The 19419-nt window shown below is 64.4% G+C and overlaps 1 protein-coding gene across 1 annotated transcript; it reads left to right on the top strand.

Annotated features, from left to right (window-relative positions):
• Nucleotides 1–1463: 1463 nt before the first annotated feature.
• On the top strand, nt 1464–18934 carry ALDH1A2 (aldehyde dehydrogenase 1 family member A2). Its single transcript, XM_077317963.1, is given in 14 exon segments — nt 1464–1686; nt 9345–9449; nt 9928–10068; nt 11258–11387; nt 12049–12087; nt 12090–12109; nt 12408–12536; nt 12633–12746; nt 14801–14903; nt 15749–15933; nt 16388–16552; nt 16888–17045; nt 17203–17277; nt 17498–18934. Coding segments are annotated over 14 exon segments (1554 nt in total). The 5' UTR covers nt 1464–1569; the 3' UTR covers nt 17571–18934.
• Nucleotides 18935–19419: the final 485 nt, after the last annotated feature.

Genomic DNA, 19419 nt, shown 5'->3' with positions numbered 1-19419 from the left:
TGGAGCGCTCTGCCCGCGCCGAGGGACGGAGGGAGGGAGGGAGGGAGGGGGCCGGGGCCGGGCCGGGGTCGGGCGTGTGTCGCCTCGTTAATTTTAATGGGCCGGCCGGCGGGCGTGCGGCGCCCCCCGCAGCTCCATGGCCGAGAAGGCGCGCAGAAGACCGGCCACACGCCCGCAGCAGCTGCCTGCCCGAGCGGCGCCCCTCTGCCGGCCGATCCGTCCCGCCGCTGCCGCCGCCGCCGGGTTTGGCAAAAGGGGTCCCTGGGAGAAGGGGGGGGGTCCGTCCGTCCGACGTCTCTTGTTGCCCCCCCCCCCCCGCGCAATGCGGGCCGCCTGGCCTCGGGATGGGGATGGGGGGCGGGGTGCCTGCGGGGCTGGTTGCCGAGCGGAGGCGCGCAGGCGGATCCAGTCCTGGCCCGACGGATTCTGCGGGGGCGCCGTGGGGGAAGGGGGGAGGTAAGGGGGGCGCTGCGGGTTGCCCGCGGAGGCCGGGCGGCGATTGGCCAGCAGATGGCGGCAGACACCCGGGAGAGGCCGGCGGCGCCCCAGGCAGGCCGATCCTGCGCCCCGTCGAGCTGCCCGTCTGCCCGCCCGGGCGGCTCCGGGTCGGCGGGTTCCATCCGAGGTTCACCTCGGCGGCTCTTTTGACCCCCGTCCCCAGCTGCCTCACAACAACCTGGAGAGGTTGCCGTCGGCGGCCGACTGGGGCCTGTGAGCGGGATCTCGGAGCTTGCCTGGCTGCCTGCCTGTGCCCGGCGTCCCTGGGATGCCCCCTCAGCAGCTCAGGAGCCTCCGGGGCTAGCGGGGGGCGGACGGACCCTGCCACCCCCCCCCCCCCGCCGAGAACCGTTACCCCTCGGCCCCCAAAATGCCGACCAGCCTTCCTTGATGCCCAGATCTGGCCTTTCACACACACACGCCCGTCGGACAAGGGGCGCTTTTTCCTGGATGGCCTGGGCGACGGGTTCCTTCGGGTGTCCGTCCCCCTCCGCCAGCCAGCCATCCATCCAGCCATCCAGCCGGCCGGCTGGCCCAGGGTGCGCCTTTGGTGCGGGGAAGGGGCGCTCCTCTCGGGATGCTCCGGTCTGGGGCTGAGGGGGCGGCTGCGGGCGGGGCCCTGCGGAATCGGGGCCAGGGCCCCCAGCGGCAGGCAGGCAGGAGGCAGGAGTCCGCAAGGGCGCCGGGCACATGCCGGATAAGGCGCTTGCAATCCGCGCAGGAAGAGCGCCTGTCCCCACACTGCGCCCTCCGGCGGCCCTTCGTGGGCGCCCCGTCTAGTCGGGCCGGCCCCGCGCAGGCGGCCGCTTGCGGGTCTGCAGCAGCTAGGGGGGGAGATGGGGGGCGGGGGGGGGGCTCGGGACGGGGCGTGGACGGGCGGGGGGGGGGGGGGCGCGGCGGCTGGCCCTGCCTCTCTGGCCCTCCCCGCGTGGCCAATGAGGAGCGGCGGGCCCCGCCACCTGCCTATATACGGAGGGCGCCCGACCGCTCGCCCGCTCGCCCGGGTTGCGGCGCGCAAGAGACAGAGGAGCAGAGAAGCAGCCCGACGGCGGGCCCGGCGCGCCTCCCTCCATGACTTCGAGCAAGATCGAGCTGCCCGGCGGCGTGAAGGCCGACCCGGCCGCCCTGATGGCCTCGCTGCAGCTGCTGCCCTCGCCCGCCCTCAACCTGGAGATCAAGCACTGCAAGGTGGGTGGGGGGCGGGCGGGCGGGCGGGCTGGCTGGCTGGTCTGGGCGCGCCCTCGGAAGCGCCGCGCTCCGCCGCCTGCGCCCAGTGCCCAAGAGCCGCCTGCCCTGGCCCTGGCCCTCCGGAGAGCGGCCGCCGCGGCCCTCGGCTTCGTGGGTCCGGGCGGCGGCCGTCGGGGGCGTTTCCAAGCCTTGCCTTCCCGCTCCCGTCGGCGGGGCGATCCTGCTCAACGGCGGATCCTGAGTCCGCGCCCGGTAGAGCCAGCGGGTCCGACAGGGCGCAAGGGCAGGCAGGGGGGGGGGTCTGCCGGGTCCTGCCGGAAAACGCGCTCTTGCGCGGCCCGATTGGTCTCGGGGCTTGGGCGGGAGATGTGGCGTCCAGTTCCGGCGAAGGGCTGTCCGCCGCCTCCTGGCAGGAGAGAAGCGGGTGCGAAGCCGCGGGGAAGGGGGAGCCGATGGAGGAGACCCTCCCGCTGGCCAGGAGCGCGGCCGTCTTCCCCTGCCTTCCTTCCCGCCTGCCCCTGGCCGGGAGAGCGCGCCCACCGACGGCCACCCTCGGGAGGCTTTTCCGCCGCTCCCAGCGTCCCCGCCCCCCCCATCCCCGCCCGGCCGTGGCCACGATCCAGGGCGCGTTGGACAGCTGAGCCTCCCTCTCTTTTGGGCGAAGCGCGCGCGACAGTTGTCGTTGCTTCTCGGCCCGGAGGTTTCCCCGACGCGGGCGGGATTCGGGGGGACCTGCGCGATCCGTTGAAGACGCCCTTCCCTCCTCCCCGACTCCGCTCGGCGTCCCTCGGGCGGCTGGAGGGGCTTCTTCCCGGGCAGGGGGAGCCAAGGTCCCTCGCCGGGCCCCGCGGGCAGTCCCTTCGAGGCGGGCGGCTGGGCAGGCGCCTGCCTCTGTCCGCCCCCCCCCCCCCTCGCATCTCCCGCCGATCCGGCCGGGAATCGCCCGGGCCGCGCCTTTCCGGGACCCAAAGCTTCGCGGGGCCGGAGCCGGCAGCCCTGCTCCCGGCGACCCCCGATGCCCGGAGGGGGACCCGCGCACCGGGCCGGACCCCCTCCCGCTTGGGGCCCGTGGCGAGCCGGCCTGAAGCTGCGCTTGGCCAAGGATCGCCTTGCGGGGGCCGCGTAGAGACGTGCGGCGCTTCCCCCGACGGCCGCCTCCGCTCGGCCTGCCTGCCCTCCCTGCCGGCGCTGGCCTTCCTCTCCCTCGGTCCGCTAAGAAGCCCCCCCCCCCCACCCAACCAGCCGACCAGCCGCCGCGGGCAGGGGCGCACAGGGCGGTCTTGCCGTAGGGGCAGGCGCTTCTGCCTGGGCTTCCGCGCAGATTCTCTGTCCTGCACCTTCCCCCCCCCCCGCCCCCATGTCGGCCGTGCAGATTCCCACAGGCGGGAGTGGCCTGGGAGAGGCCCCTCCACCGGAGCTCCGGCCGGCCGGCTTTGCCCGGATTCAAGGGAGACCAGGAGGAGTTTCCATTTTGCCCACCTGCGTTGCTTCCCCTGAGCCCTCTGCTCGCTTCCTCCCAAGGGGAGACGGAGTACAGCTCCTGCCATTTCCTTCTCCTTTGTTTTGTGACACCCCTGCGAGGTAGGTCAGGCTGGGAGTGTCTGCAGGGGCCTTGGACGCTCTCAGCCCCTGGCCTCCGTGGCCCTTCGCCTTACCCACAATGCTTTTCTCCCTCAGCGCCAGGTGCCCCGACTGGGAAGAAGGTTCAAGGGAGCAGGTCAAACCCTTCCAGGGTCTCTCCTTCCACCACCACTCCCCCCCCCAACCTGGCCCTGGCATGTGGGGCTCCTGTTTTACGACCCACAGGAGACTCTTCCCCGGCAGGCAGCCGTTCCTGGGGAAAGGGACCCTCGGCCTCCCCCCTCCCCTTTCCTGTTCTCCCTGCAGAATTTATGGCTCGGTGATATAGGATGCCCCGGACTCCTCTCCCTCCGTCTGCCCTCTTCCCGGAGGTCCCTCTCTCTCTCTCTCTCAGTCTCTTCTTTCCTGGCTGCTGAGATGAGACAGTCCAGAGCTCTCCCGCCCTGCCCTGCCTCTCTTTCCGGGCTCCTTGTTGTGATTACAGCCGCCCTGCGACCAGGGGAAGGGCCTGTGTGCTCCCCCCCCCCCTCGAAGGGGGCCTGGCTCTTTGAGGCCACCCTGCCCGGACCTCCTGTCCTCAGACCTTGGAAAGGAAAAGGGGCAGCAAGATGACCGAGGAGCAAAGGCAGACTGAGCACATCAGGGCTGCGATGGGACTCCAGGATGATTGGGACAGGCCGTGAGCCCTCCCCCCCCCCCCGACTGTGGGCCTGGCGTGGAAGTGACCTGCTTCACGGGGCCCTTTGTGCTCTAGGAGAGCAGAGTCGGCCTTCTGGCTTTGGAGGTTTTTCACCAGCGCCAGCCTTGAGGGGGGCTGTCTCTGTGACCCTGGCACTGGTGGTCTGACGGGCAAGGCTAGCGGGGAGGCTCTTCCGGGGCCTTGAGAGTCCCGTTCCACCTGGCCACAAGGTCAGGCGTGTCTCGGTGGCCTCAGCATTGCTTGGGATTGCATGACTTTCTTTGGGGGTTGCTCGCCAGAGGGGCCTCCCATGGCTCTCTGCCGCGGTGGGCGGAGCCCCGCGACCGTGCCTGTGCTCTGTTCCTGCTGTGCAGCTGTGGGCCCTGGGGACGCTCCTTGCAGGGCAGGCCGGCCACGGCTCTGGTGGGGAGAGAGGGCTTCCTCCTCCAGGCAGCTGTGCAGAGAAGGAGGAGCCGAGGCGGCAGCTAGCCAAGGGAACCTCCATGTTCAGAGGCAGTCAACCTCTGAATCCTAGTGCCAGCAGGAATCAAGCTCAGGGGGAGGCCTCGGCCTTTCTGCCCTGTGGCCGGCCCCGGGGTGAGACGGGAGGCTGGACTGGAGGGATCTTGGCCTGGCTTTGCCCACACAAGTTCTCTGGGTAGAGGACGTCGGCAGGAGCCCTTGAAATGCCGCCTGTGCTGTGTGACGTACGTGGCAGAGTGGGGCAAATAGGGGCCCATTTGGTCCTCTTACGGAGGCGTCATTTGGAACAGTTTTTTGAGAAAACGGAATAAAACCTGCACGAAATATTCTTGCATTTGGTGTGGCTGTGAAATTCCACAAATGTTTATCCCAGGGCCGTAATGCAGCCTTTGGGAGCAGGGGCTGGGGGGGTTCGGCAGAGGCGGGGTGGGGGTGGGGGGATGTCCTCTGGTTCCTGAAGAGGAAGGAAATGAATTTGCTGGAGAAGAATCCTCGCATGCAAAAGGCCAGACGGACTTTATTGATGCAAAATATTTAACCCCCCACCTTTCCTCTCGATGCCTTACAGCGATAATTAAAACCAAATAACCCTCCAGCCCCCCTTCCCCCCCCAAAAAAAGATTTCCCAGTGTCCCTGCTCTGTCCCAGCACGGATGCCGGCCGTCCGCCTTCCCCTGCAGATTCCCAGCATGGGGGAGGGCTCCTGCCGCTCTCCTGGGAGCCCATCCCACTGTGGGGCCTGGTGGGCCTCCTTGAGGCAGGCGGAGGGGCCGCAGGGGGTGCCTGGGGACAGGAGGAGAGAGGCGGAGAGGTGCCCTCCCTCCCTCCCAAGCAGCCCTTTTCTCCAGGGGACCTCCAGGCCCCACCTGGAGGCTGGCATCCCTAAGCTCTCAACCTGCTTGGCCAGTCCCTGGATCCACCCTGGACTCTGCTGGGCCTGTGGGGGTCACCTGCTTCAGACAGCACAGGGGAGAGCTGGAAGGTCCACCTGGCCACCCACCCTCCTCCAGCCCGCAGGAGGGCTGCCTGTCGGTCACCTGGACGTCCGGAGACTGCCTGGGGGAGCCCACCAAGCGGGCATGAGACCCCCTGCCCTGCCCTGCCCGCCAGTCCTGCACAGTGTATGTCCACACCTTCTGCCGCCTGTCATGGGGAAACCCGACCCTGATGGATCCTGAGGTGCCCTCTTTCTGAACCCCCCCCCCGCCCATGGGTCTGGCTGGGCACCCCCCAGGCCCTGGCCGAGGGAGGTCGGGGGGCTCCTTCTTTCCACCTCGGCTTGCAAACTGGGGAGGGAGGGAGGAAGGGCCTTTGGGGGGCAGGGGCTAATGGAAGCCATATGCGTGATGCGCTCTTCCCGGCCGGAGGGGCTGTGGACCAGGCCGTGCTTGTGTGGGCTCTTTGGGCCGCCTCCACCCACCCTCCCTGCCAGCTCCACAAGCCTCTGGACGCAAAGGCCCCTCCGCCAGCTGCCTGTGAGGGCATCCCGAGCGCCAGGGGAAGGGCAGCAGGGTGCCAGCGGAGGAGGAGGAGGGGGAGCATCCTGGAGCCCCTTCCCCCCTGGGCCCAGAGGAGCCCTGGCCCTTGGCGGGTCAGCCTGGGCCGTTTGTCTCTGCCCAGGGGGGTCTGGAGTTCCTCACTTCAGACCCGGCTCTTGCTGTGCTGAGATCAAACAGGCTGGAGCCCCTGGTCAGGCCAGCCCTCCGATCCATCATGCCAGGGGGGCTGTCCCACCCGGCCCCTCTCCACACACGCCCGTCCCTCATCCTGCCCTGGGACAAGGGCTTCCGCGGGGGGGGGGAGGGGGCCCACAGGAACCAGGGTTGATCAAGCGGGGCCTGCTGGGAAGCCTCTTCAACTCCTCAAAAGAGTAACCTGTCCTTCCTTCCCAGGCAGGCACCTGTGGGACCCAGAAGGGTCCTGCCCTGCGGCTTCTGTCCCTGGGGGGCTCTCTGCACCTCTGGGCCTCTTGCAACTGCCTCAGACTAGTCTGCTCAGACGGGGGGGGGGGGAGCCGCTCTCCAGGGTCTCAGGCTGAGGAAGGTCTTCCCCTCCCCTCCTGCCTGGTCCGTTGTGCCTGGAGCTGCGGCTGGGGCCTGGACCGGGGACCCCGTGGCTGCCAAGCAGAGGTTCTGCCCCTGGCCACATCTCCCCTGGAGGGGGCCCTTGACCCCCAGGCTCTTTGCGTCCAGAGGGGCTGCTGGGCAGAGGTCGTGCAGCTCCAGCTCGATGGCTTGGGGCCAGTCCGGCTCCACCTCGCCGGGTTGTTGGGAGGCCCCGTGTGGCCTCGACCGCCCCCCCTCCGCCCGAGTCCTGCTCTTCCAGCCGGCTTGGCAGGGCTCCACGGCCAGCTGTAGGCCCTGGCAGGCTGCGTCCTCCCTCTCCGGGCCAGCGGGGTTGGGGTTGGGGTTTGTGTTGGAGCGGGACCTCGAAGCAGAGAGACCCGCTGTGCCTTGGACGCCCGGCCTGCCCCCCCCCCGCACACACACTGGAGCTCCGTCTTGACCGGCTTCCAAGCGAGAGGAAATGAGGTTCCCGAGATGATGGGAGCAGCAGGGGGATGTTTCCGGAGGCTCAGGTGCCCTGTCTCGGCACGGTTATGAAATATTTAGCCGGGGCAGTGGTGTTCCACCGGGATGCTTGGCGTGCCTGAGAAATTGCACCCCCCCCCCGGGCCGTCTGGGGCCTGGCTGTGAGGAGGGCGCTGGGGGCCAAACAGCTGGGCCCCCTCCTGCCCCTCGGGCATTGGCTGCCCCATTCGGGCCGCCTTTATCTCTTTCTTGTGTTTTCTTTATTGGCTGGAGGAACGCCAGAATACGACGGCCGTTGAGGAGAGGTTGTCAGATGGATTTCTGTGTCTTCTTGTTTTGGCCGTGGCTTGGTGTCCCCTTGGCTATGTCCGCTTTTCAGAAATGGCCTTGTGCCCTCCAAGTTCCCCCACTTTGGCCAGGAGGGTGCCCCCACGGTGCATGCAGAATGATTTTGAGGTCTCCTAATGCCCCATGGCTAAGGCATGGGGGGGGGTCTCCCCCAGCCCCCCCTTGCGAGCCATAATGGGTACCCGCAGGGTCCTTGGCCAAAAACATGACCTCAGCCCCTCTTGGGAGGGGGCGGTTAATCAGTGACCTCCCCTGGGCAGACCAGAGGCCTGAAGCTGTAAAACGGGGGCTCTGATTTACAGCGGCCTTAATGAAGGGGGTGCCAGGGGCCTGGGGGGGGGGGTTGGAATGCCCTCCTCCCGGGAAGAAGGGGGGGACAATGCCCTTAGCTTGATTTACCCTCCCCTTCCCTCCACCCCGTCTGTCCGGGGTCCTCCCTTTCCCCCTCCAGCCCTGGGGATGAGTTATATGCCGCCCGAGGATTGCACCCTTTGTTCCTCCTTGTTCCCCGTGATTTAAAGTCACCTGTGAGGAGGGTGCCTATAAATAAGGGGGCCGGGGCCCTGCCCTGAGGCCCCCCTGGTGTCCCCCACGCGCCCAGGCCAAGCCCCTGGCATCTTTGCCTGTAATGCGAGTCGGCTGGCTTCTCCTGCCCTCCTCCCTGGGGGTGAGGGGGGGCGATGGGCGGCTAGCCGGGGAAGGGACGACCTGACACCGGCCCGTTCAGGAGGGAGCGCTTTCCACACTGCCGCCAGCTGCCGGGCCTCAAGACTGGAACCCGTGCCAGGAGTCCTGGGGGAGAGCCGTCCTGTGTGCCCCTTTTCCTGCCCGTGGGATGGCGCTCGGTGTACAGGCGTGAGTCCTCTCCATGCCCTGCTCCCCTTAGGGAGTGTGGGAGAGGAGCCCTTTGCAGGACCCGCTGGGTCTGCCTCTCCGTCCCGGTGGCTAAAAGCAGCAGCAGCGGCTGGGGGCCCAACAAAACGTCCGGAGGCTGCATTTTCCAGAGGTCCCCGGAGCCCTGTGGGTTCTGCAGTTTGCTCCCCTGCACCAAAAGTGTTGAGGTGCTGATGCCCGGTTTGAAGGGACCCTTCTGTGCACCCCATCAATCTGCTGTTGCCCGGGGGGGGGTTTCTGGGGTTTGAGTGATTCTGGGGGGTCTTGTTGGGTGGCAGAGGGGGTTGGCTCCTCGGGCCCCGTCCCCCTGGCATTGGTTCCCGTGAGGTTCGTGCCAGCAAGCGCCCCACGGAGAGACGCGTGTGGGGCTGGAGCGGGTGCCGCTCAGATGTTCCGCTGCAGGCGGCCGAGGCGGGCCCTGCGTGGAGGATAAACGCCATCCCCAATTCCACGCCGGGCCTTTCTGTCTCAATCAACCGGCAGAAGAGCAGCCTGGGAGACGAATCCGCGTGGCTGATTCCCATGACCAACCGGCTTAGGTGGGCGGTGGGCGCTCCCTCGCCGTCCCCCGGCCCGGCCGCTCTGCCTCCCTGCCCGAGGGGAGGGGGTGCGATTCTGAGCCACTGGGGGTTTGCAATCCCTTGGCATGGCGGAGGGGTCCGGCAATCCACTTAAGGCTTCCAATCCCATCTCGGCCGTGGATTGGGAGTGACAGACGCAGGGAGGGGGGGAGAGGGGGGAAATCCTGCCCCACAGCCTCTCCCGGGAAGGGCAGGGGGTGGGGGTGGCTTTTGTGGCTCAGGCCTGCCAATAATCCCACCCCAAATAATAGACCGAAGACAACCTTGTGGGTCTACATGGGCTCCTTCGGACTCCCCCCCCCCTGTTTTAAGGGCCTCCTCTTTCTGGAGACATCATAATTTGAACCCAGTACCCTGAGTAGGCACAGCAGGGGCTCAGCCACTGGAAACATATTTTGGAAGGTCACAATTGGCCCTGGAAGGTCACAGGCGGGGGATCCGAGCCAGCTCTGCCCCACGGCCCCCCACTGCGAGGCACCCTGCCCTGACCGAGGATTCCCAGAAGGCTGGGACGGGGCTCTTTGGGCAAATCCCAGGACAGGAATCCCTTTTCTTTTTCAGATCTTTATCAACAATGAGTGGCAAAATTCAGAGAGCGGGAAAGCTTTCCCCGTGTACAACCCGGCCACCGGAGAGCAGATCTGTGAGGTGCAGGAGGCCGACAAGGTAGGGGTGCTGCTGGGGGAGACGGGGAGGGGGTCACTCGGCTCACTTTGAGCGACATTGCATGGGCTGGGCTCAGTTCCTCAGGGGCTGGGCTGGGCTATGTTTGAGTCTTGGTACATTTGAAGGTGAGTGATGTCACCAGTCGAGGGTCTCATGGGGGACCGTCCCAGAGGGCCAGATGTGCCTCTCCCCTCTGCCACCCCCAAGACCTCACCCTCTGGTGCTGCAGCTTCCAAGCTCAGGGGACATCGCTTTGCTCGGCTTGCACTGCAGACCCCTGGCCAGGGAGGGCCAGGGAGGGCCCCACATCCCCCTTTCGCCACCCGGTGAGGGGTGGGAAGACAGTCCCCCCTCCCTCCCTCCCTCCCGGGCTCCCTGGCATCTCAAAGCAGGACTTGGAGCCACATCCAGGGCACTGTCTCAGCTCCCCTGGGCAAAGTCACTTCTTCCCTCCCTCCCTCCCTCCTTCCCTGGGCAGCTGGACACGGACAAAGCAGTGCGGGCCGCCCGCCTGGCCTTCTCACTGGGCTCCGTGTGGAGGAGGATGGACGCTTCGGAGAGGGGCCACCTCCTGGACCGGCTGGCCGACCTGGTGGAGAGAGACCGGACCCTCCTGGCGGTAGGCAGGGCAGGGGGGGGGGACCAGGGGACCACAGGGTGTGGAGCCTCCTCCGCTGTCTTCTGCAGGCGGTTTTCTGTCCATGCTCTGGGCACTCCCGGGGAGTGGTGGGGAGGGGGGAGGAGGGGTCTCAGTCCTCCGAGGGGAGGGGCCCTGGGGCGGTAGTTGGGGGGCAGGCTTTCTGGCAGGCCCAATGTCTGAAAGGGTCACCTTGATCTGTTTTGGGGGCGCTGCTGTTCTAGCCCGTGCTCAAAAAGTCATGAGCCACAGTGCAAAGGCTGCGCTGTGCCATGTGCCGTTTTCCGCTGTGCAGCTCCCCGGTCCCCCTGCCTGCCGTGGAAGCTCTCGCTCTCGCTCACTTGGCCGGCGTGGACATGGTGGCCGGCCGCGTTAATGTAATTTTCCACATGTCAAGTGCTTTGAACTAAGCCGGCAAACATCTTAATTCCCGCTTTGTCAGCCCTTAAATCATCTTGCCACCAGCGGACGCTGTAAAATCCCCGCGGGGAGACGGGAAGGGCTCTGCACATGAAGCACACATGGGGGGGGGCAGGGCTCTGCCCACCGCCGGATTCCTGAGTCGGGAGCCAGGCCCTCCACAGCTGCCAGCTTCAGTTGACGGGATGGCAGGGAAGGAGAGGACAGGCTGCCAGGCACAGATAGGCAGGCTCACAGCAGGGGGCTTGGCTGCCACGGGGGAACCCGTTCCAGTAGGGGAAGGGCCCCCTCCCCAACCCCCCCCCCCAGACGGGGAAAGAGTCCCAAGAGCTGATCCAGAGAACAACAAGATCTGTGCGGGTGGCTTTTCGTCTCTGCTAGCCACACGGGTGCCCTTCGGAGGCAGGGCGTTGGGGATAGGCACTGTGGGTGGCATAACAGGAGGGAAGGGGACTGAGGGGCTGAGCCACATCTCTCTCTCTCTCCCCCCCCCCTGATTGCTGTGGGGCCTGTGGGCTTCTCACTTGTTCTTGCTGGCAGCTGGAGGTTCTCTTGGGGCAAGAAGGGGCTGGGAGGGGCCTGCAAGGGAGGTCTCCTGGGCCCCGCTGGCCAGCCAAGAGGGCAGAACATTCAGAGGGCCCTTCCCCATCCTGCCCCCCATCCCTCCCCCTTATGGACTGGGGCGCTCACTCGCTCTCTCCGGAAAGGCCCTGCTCCAAGCAGCCCCTTTGGGTCCCCTTGCCTCCCACAGACCATGGAGTCCCTCAACTGCGGGAAGCCCTTCCTGCAAGCTTTCTACGTCGACCTCCAGGGCGTCATCAAGACCCTGCGCTACTACGCCGGCTGGGCAGACAAGATCCACGGGGACACCATTCCTGTGGGTGAGTACCCCCCCCCCCCGCGCCCCACAGCCTGCCCTCTTCGCTCCCCGCATTTATAGGGGAATCAGACAACCCCCAGGGCTGCCTGCAGGGCTTCCGGGCCCCCCAGCTTGGCAGAGACCCTCCCAGGGGCCCCGTGGCCCGTCTTTGGCAAGCTCAGCCATTGGGGTTTTATTGTGTGCACCAGGAGGGCCGGCAGGCAGGCAGGCAGGCAGGCAGGGTGCTCCTCCTCGGCATTCTGGCTTTAATCTCCATCCCTTGGGAAAGGAGGAGCTGGGAGTCCTGGCCAGAAAGGAAGGCTCATAAATGTCTCCATAAAAACCCCACCTTCCTTGCAAAGGCTGGAAGGAAGGAAGGAAGGAAGGAAGGAAGGAAGGAAGGAAGGAAGGAAAGAAGGAAAGAAGGAAAGAAGGAAAGAAGGAAGGAAGGAAGGAAGGAAGGAAGGAAGGAAGGAAGGAAGGAAAGAAGGAAAGAAGGAAAGAAGGAAAGAAGGAAGGAAGGAAGGAAGGAAGGAAGGAAGGAAGGAAAGAAGGAAAGAAGGAAAGAAGGAAGGAAGGAAAGAAGGAAGGAAGGAAGGAAGGAAGGAAGGAAGGAAGGAAGGAAGGATAGGACTCCCCCACAAGTGCCTGGGAGAGTCATCTGGCTTCCTTCCCCCTTTCAGATGGCGATTACTTCACCTTCACCAGACACGAGCCGGTTGGGGGTGTGGGCAGATCATCCCGGTGAGTGACTCTTCCGGTGGCCTTTCTAGCCTCCGGCCACAAGTTTTGTCCACCCAGAAGGTGCTCCTGGACTCTGGCTCTTTCCTGGATCTGTAAACATTTCAGACATTTGTGAAGGGGCTTCTGGCATAATCCTCCTGTGGCTGCAAGGGGTGCTCCCGGGTCCTCCTTGGGGCGGGGGCTGTGCAGATCTCTGTGGGCATCTCCCCCAAGCGCCCCCGTGGCCTGCAGCGTGGGGCTTCAGAGCCGCCGGCTGGGCAGGGGCCGCAGTGACCACCCCCACGCCTCCCCCCTGCAGTGGAACTTCCCCCTCCTGATGTTTGCGTGGAAGATCGCTCCGGCCCTCTGCTGCGGCAACACCGTGGTCATCAAGCCGGCCGAGCAGACCCCGCTCACGGCCCTCTACATGGGCGCCCTCATCAAGGAGGTGAGGCGGGGAGGGAGGTGGCGCCAGAGCTGCCCTGACTGGGGTGCGGCCCCTTCTTGCCCCCTGACCCAGCCTCTCTCTTGCTCGCTTGGGCAGGCCGGGTTTCCGCCGGGAGTGGTCAACATTTTGCCGGGATTTGGGCCGACTGCGGGAGCAGCCATTGCGTCTCACCCGGGCGTGGACAAGATCGCCTTCACGGGGTCCACCGAGGTAGGCCACTTGCCCCAAACAGCCCCTGCCTGCCCCGCCCGGAGGTCTTGTGCCCCACGCCGTGGATTTCTGCCCCAACGCGCTCCTGGACTCCCAGAGCCTCCCCGAAAGCACGTGGGAAGCGTTCCTGAGACTGGGGAGTGGGGATTCTCGGAGAACCAGGAGTGGAAACAGCTGGGTCACTTTAGCGCCCGGGAGTTTAAGCGGTCCCATCTTGGGCTTGATTTCCTGTGCGGCAGGAGCCCTCCTGACGGCAGCTCAGCACAGAGAGGAGCTGTGCTTTTTCTTGGGGGCGGGGGGGGGGCTGCAGCCCTGGAGGAAGCCCCCCCCCCCCCGACTTCAGCAAACCCACAGCGTGTCCGAGGGCCGGACCCTCATCTCCATGAATTCGTCTACAGCTGGTCTGTCCAAGATCACCTCAGGCCAATTTGTATGTGTCAAAGAAGTGCTGGTTGGAGCCATCGCTCCCCCTCCCCAACGTGTCGTCTAGCGCCCAAGGGTGGTGGGGGGGGAGAACGCTTGGATCTCCTCCAGTGGGACCAGTTCTGGCAGGAGACCAGCCCCATAGATGCTGCTGAGCATCACCATTGGCCCAGTGGCCTGGAGCCACAAGCACGGCTCCCTTTGGCTCCCTTTGGCTCCATCTGGACGCAGCGACTGGGCCCCCCCCCCCCCCCGAGGGCGGCTCGGCTCCCCAAAGGATGCCGTGGTTGGGGCTTGATGGTAGCGGGCCTGGGTGCGGTTCCCACCGCCTCCTAAGGAGAGGGCTGGGCGGTTGTTTTCCTCCTGCACGTTGAGTAACAAAGCCAGAGCCACAGCCCGGGTGGGAGCATCAAAGCCAGCTGCAATTGATGCTGGCCAAGCAAATATTTGGAGCAAACAGCTGCGGGAGCCCAGGGGGCCAGATCCAGGCCTCCTCGCTGGCTGAGCAAGGCCCTGGACACAGGCCCTGAGACAGCGGAAGCCCTTGGGCCCCACTCCTCTGCTGCTTCCAGGGAGAGGGGAGTGAGGACCCCGAGATGGTCTCTGGTCTCCAGGACTCCTCTGGAGTTTGACGGAGGGCAGAGAGGGGCTCGTGTGGGTGGATCGATCGATCGGGTGTGAAACACGGACGAAGTTAGGAACTGCAGAAGCCGGCAGTCCTTTGGACCTGTCTCCTGCGCTCCTCATGGCGGTGTGTGTGTGTGTGTGTGGAATCTTTAGCAGTCTCTGCAGGGCCTCCAGTTCCTCTCTCTGGGGGTCCTGTAGGGATTGACAAGGGCTGTGATCTTCCCTCCAAGTCAAGCTGTGTTTGGATAACAAACAACCGGCCCCCCCTCCCAAGGCCAGGCTGGCCAAGCGCTGGACAGAGCCAGAAGGGGGCGGGGGTGGGGGGGGGACAGGCCCCGGCCGGCCTCTCAGTCCCTTCGATTCCATCCCTCCTTGTCTTGAGGCTGGCCCTCTTCCCGCATGCAAAGCACGGCGCGGAAGAGCTGGGAGGGAGCGGCCAGGGCAGCGGGGTCTCTGGGCACTGGGGGATCCATGGGTGTCACCAAAGACTCTGGCAGCCCCTCTGGGTCAGGGCTGGAGTCCTTGGCATAAGTCTGCAGGGTCGGTAGGCACAGACTTCCAAGTTCCTCAAAAGCACAGCGCTTTACTCAGTCCAAGCACCGAACAACAACTGGCGGAAAACACGGACTTGTATCCCCTTAGAGCAGGGGTAGTCGACAAATGCTGGCAGGGGCTCATGGGAATTGTAGTCCACGAACATCTGGAGGACCACAGGTTGACTGCCCCTGCCTTAGAGGAGCCCTCCAAGAGCCTGACCGGCCCCCAGCGTAGGCCCCTGATTGGTCCGTCTAGTCCAAGGTTAAGAGTCTCCGACTGGCTCCTTTCAGAAGCCTTCTTTGGCACGCTGGTTCACCCCCAAGCCCTCGGATTGCCAACCTCCAGGTGGCAGCTGGAGATCTCCAGGCGAGAGAGGTCAGTCCTCCTGGAGAAAAGGGCAGCTTGGCAGGCTCTACAATGTCGGCGGAGTGGGGCCCCAGGCCGGCTTCTCCTTCTCCTCCCTCCAGGTGGGGAAGCTGATCCAAGAAGCAGCCGGAAGAAGCAACTTGAAAAGGGTGACCCTGGAGCTGGGCGGGAAGAGCCCCAACATCATCTTTGCTGATGCCGACTGTAAGTCGGGGGGGGGGGGGGCGTCCTCTTGGCCTGCAGGGCCCACTTCACGTGTGTGCATGCGTGTGTGCATGCGTGTGTGTGCATACATGGGCACACGGGCTGCTTTGCAGAGCCGGATTCGAGTAAAGGTGCTCCATAACAAGAGTTTTGGAGGTTGCTCTGCAAGTCTTGTCTGTCTCCGAGGAGCTGCTGGGCTCCCAGTTTGGCCCGGTCCCTCTCTCCTGGTTCCAGTGGGGGTGAGCCTCAGAGAGGCCCCTGCCAGACGCCAACTTAGAGGAGAGTTGCAGGGTCGGACGGCTCACATCACACCCGAACAGGGGTCCTCGGAGGTGGACGGGTTCCTTGCAGCTTTTGGCATCCCTCCACGGCCTGCCTGGTGCTCCAAGGGAGGCCGTCTTACGTGAGCGCTTCCCCTCCGGAGGCCAGCTCCCGGCCCCTCCTTGAGCAGGGCTGCAGTCTGAGCTGCGCCTGCGGTTTTACCGTCGCGCAAGGCCTGGGCTGGGCAGGCCGAGCATTAATTACCCCGCCATGGGCTCTCATGTGGCTCGCCTCCCGCGGGGTCTCTTCGTGCCCTCCCTGGGCCTTGAAGTCCTTTTGATCTCGGCCCTGCTCTTACAGGAATCCCGACGCAGAGCGCATGAATCATCTTCTGCCCCGGCGGGGTCCGCTCCGCACATGTGTGGGGATGTTTTGATGTCGGAGCCCCCTCCCCTCACACGTCCACACGCGCAGGGCTGCTGGGCTTTGAAGTCACGCAGCGCAGGGGTGACGCGTCTGCCGTGGGCACGAGGGGACGGGCGAGGGGCGAGGCGGCTGAGCGGGTGTCTCTCTGGTTCTGGCAGTGGACTATGCCGTGGAGCAGGCCCACCAAGGGGTCTTCTTCAACCAAGGGCAGTGCTGCACGGCCGGCTCACGGATCTACGTGGAGGAGCCCATCTACGAGGAGTTTGTCCGGAGGAGCGTCGAGCGGGCCAAGAGGAGAGCCGTGGGGAGCCCCTTCGACCCGGCCACGGAGCAAGGGCCGCAGGTACGCGAGGTGCCCGAGGGGGCTGGCCCTTCCACGGCCTGTGGGGCTGCCTGGTCACCTACTGCTCGGGGCTCAGGGGCAGAGCCTCTGCTTGCCATGCAGAAGGACCCAGGTTCAATTCCTGGCATCTCCAGCTTTAAAAAGGGTCCAGGCAGCAGGCGATGGGGAAGAGCTCTCTCTGTCCGAGTCCCTGGAAAGCAGCTACTGGTCTGAGTGGGCCCTGATGAACAAGGGGTCTGACTCAGGAGAAGGTAGCTTCCTGTGTCCCTGGGAGCCTCTGAGAGAAGGGGAGAGCAGCATTTAGCCGGGAGCAGAGATTCCTGCTCTCTCTCTCTCTCTCTCTCTCTCTCGGGGAGCTGAAGGCCACGGAAGGGCATCCTTCCCCTTGGGGCAGTCTTCCCCAGGGAAGGGAGCCCCCTGAAGCCCCCTTTCCCCCCCCCTCGCCCGCCTTCAGATCGACAAGAAGCAGTACAACAAGATCCTGGAGTTGATCCAGAGCGGCATTTCCGAGGGGGCCCGCCTGGAGTGTGGCGGGAAAGGCCTGGGCCGCAAGGGCTTCTTCATCGAGCCCACCGTCTTCTCCGACGTGACCGACGACATGCGCATCGCCAAGGAAGAGGTAGCCGGCCTGCAGACCCCCTTCCCCCACCAGGCCCTGCCCTGTCCAGCAGAGCCACCCCCACCCCCACCCCCACCTTGGCCGCTTTGCCCTGGGCAGCAGTGAGAGAAATGTCATCTGCACATGCTCAGGGGCACCTTTTCTAGCGATCCTGGAGCTCAGCCCTGGCAGGCACCGGGGCTCTGACCGAGGGGGCTCCAACTCTTGAAAGCTCATCCCCCCCCCCAAAGAAATCTTACGGGTTTCTTGCCACCCCCGGACTCGGGTTCAGCCGGAGTCCCCGTCAGGCCTCCGGTCTGTTTGCCGGCTGGGCCATCCTTCTCTGTCCGCTGCAGATCTTTGGGCCGGTCCAGGAAATCCTGCGCTTCAAGACCGTGGACGAAGTCATCGAGCGGGCCAACAATTCCGACTTTGGGCTGGTGGCCGCCGTCTTCACCAACGACCTCAACAAGGCCTTGACCGTCTCTGCCGCGATGCAAGCTGGGACCGTCTGGTAAGGAGGGGGGTCTCCTGAGGGAGGAAGAGGAGGAGAGCGCAGCCCCCGGAGCCTGGCCGAGGCGTCCCGTGTGCCCAGCCCACCCTCCGTCAGGCCCAGGGGCTGCAGAGGGTTTTCCAGTCTCTGACCGCTGCGTTCTCTTTCTCCCGGCCAGGGTCAACTGCTACAACGCCTTAAGTGCCCAGAGCCCTTTCGGAGGCTTCAAGATGTCCGGCAACGGGAGAGAAATGTAAGCTTGCGGGCTGCTGCCCCCCCCCCCAAATGCTGCTCTGCTGCCCCCCTGGGGGGAGTCGTGGTCTCCCCGGTCTGGCCTCTCCCTGGAGAGAGAGAGGACACCCAGTTGGTGAGGTGCCTGCGGGTCCCCCTCCCTCCCTCCCTCCCTCTGGATAGCTGCAGCCCTTCCGGGGTCTGAGGGTCCCCATTCCCCCTCTCCTCTGCTTGACCCCCAGGGGCGAGTGCGGATTGCGGGAGTACTCCGAGGTGAAGACGGTGACGATAAAGATCCCCCAAAAGAACTCGTAAGAAGAGCACCGAGGAGTCCCCTGCAGCCCTCAGGACTCCTTCCCAGGGACGTGAACTCAGGAATTGTAAAGAGAACTTTTTTAAGCCCTCGAATTGCAGCCTGGCTCCAAATTCAAGTCCAGAAACGGCACGTCGGGACAGGCTGGCGGGAGATGGCTGCTCCCCTGGGCTGAGGAGGAAGGTGGCTCTGGAAGGGCCCGATCCGCTGGGAGGGCTGCCCTTTGCTCTGCCGGAGGACCTGCTGGGGAGGGGGGACCCCAGGAAAAACCTTGGCCCACCACAGGGGGGAGAGTCAGGCAGGGGTCACTGGTCCCCCTCTCTCCATCGCTGTCCGAACAGGGACTCTCCAGGCAGAAAAGCATCCGGATACCCTCTCCTATACCCTTTTCCTATAAAATACGTCCTTTGAGTGTTGTGTCCAAATGTGCAGGCCTGGGACTTGAGCTGGGGGGCAGCTGGGGGAGGTCTCCATTTCCAGATCTTTCCCCCTGCCCCCAGTCCTGGGCTGCCAAAGTGGTGCTCTTGAGGGATTGCCTCAGCGGTGGCTGTGAGCATGCTTGGTAATACACGTGCACAATTATCCGCATGGAATGAAGGAGCCACGCATGACAGAACTGGAACTGCATTCCCCCTGGAAGCCACGAGAGGCAAGGCAGAAGGGCGCTGGCTGGTCCACGGAGAGGCGAGAAGGGGGCTCTGGCCAGACCCTAAGGCCAAGTGGCCCCTGACCCTGCCCAACCACTGACTCCAGGCCCAACCATTCGGGAGGCTCTCCTGCACAAGGCCCCTTGCAGCAGGCAGCCTGCCTGGGGAGGTCTTCCCATGGATTGCAGCCCCGGGCCGGACCTGCCAGGGCTCTCCTTTGCCTCGGACAGGGCCCGGGCCGGACCTTGACGCCTCCCCTCCACCACCAAGCAGCCCAGGTCGCTCCCTTCCTCACTCTACTCTGTGGTTCTTATGCCAGCAAAGTAATTCCGGAGCTTCCTGCGACGTGAATGTCATGTAGTCCTGCTGTAGCGTAACACAGAGGTTTTTTAAAAAGAAGACCCGGGTTAAGAATTTAGCTTTCTCTCTTTCTCTCTTTCTTTCTTTCACTTTGTGAGAAAATTGGGTTCTCGCACTCCGCATTTCCGCTGTGGCCCCTCTGTATCGTGTGTGTGTGTGTGTTGTCTCTGTTTGTGTGCTGATCCCAATAAATCTTGGTAACCATTAAAGTTGCCCCCGCATGCCACTCACTGACTGTCTTTTCCGCCTGGGAAGTTTGTTGTTACTGTTTTAATCTTGTATATAGCTATAAAATTAGTGGCAAAACAAATCTGGAGTATTTTCTATGCAGCTTTCCATTAAAAACTTTCCAAGCTGAACGCTGTGAGTCCCTGGTGGTTGCTGGTCATGTCTGAACGGAGGCAGTAGCCGTGTTTTCGTTTGCAAAATGAAAGAGAGAAAGAACTGCTGGGGGTTGGGGATATTATTTCAGCTGTATTTCCCTTCTTTCAAAACCAACAAGCCAAACCCTCTGGATTGTGGATCCGGGTCAAAGGCAGGGTGTGTCCCCCTCCACCACCGTGGCCCTTGACTTTGCCATCAACGAGAGCCCAAAATCCTGAGCCTCAACAGACTTTCGCTTCATGGCAGCCGCTGTGGATCACGTCTTACGAAGGGATGGTTTTTATTTCCTCCCCAGATGAATCACAGATAGGATGAGGCCCACCCCCAGGGTGCTTGCAAAAAGAGACAATACAAGTCCCATTAACACCAACAACTGGCCTCCCCACAAAGGGAGTGAGCAGAGAATTGAGCCCCCTGGCATGACTTCCGTGGTGCCCTTCCCCGACTGCTTCGTACAGGT

Source organism: Paroedura picta, chromosome 18, assembly GCF_049243985.1.
Source record: "Paroedura picta isolate Pp20150507F chromosome 18, Ppicta_v3.0, whole genome shotgun sequence".
In the NCBI taxonomy this organism is placed as follows: Eukaryota; Metazoa; Chordata; class Lepidosauria; order Squamata; family Gekkonidae; genus Paroedura; species Paroedura picta.
This window is presented reverse-complemented; position numbering and strand designations above follow the sequence as displayed.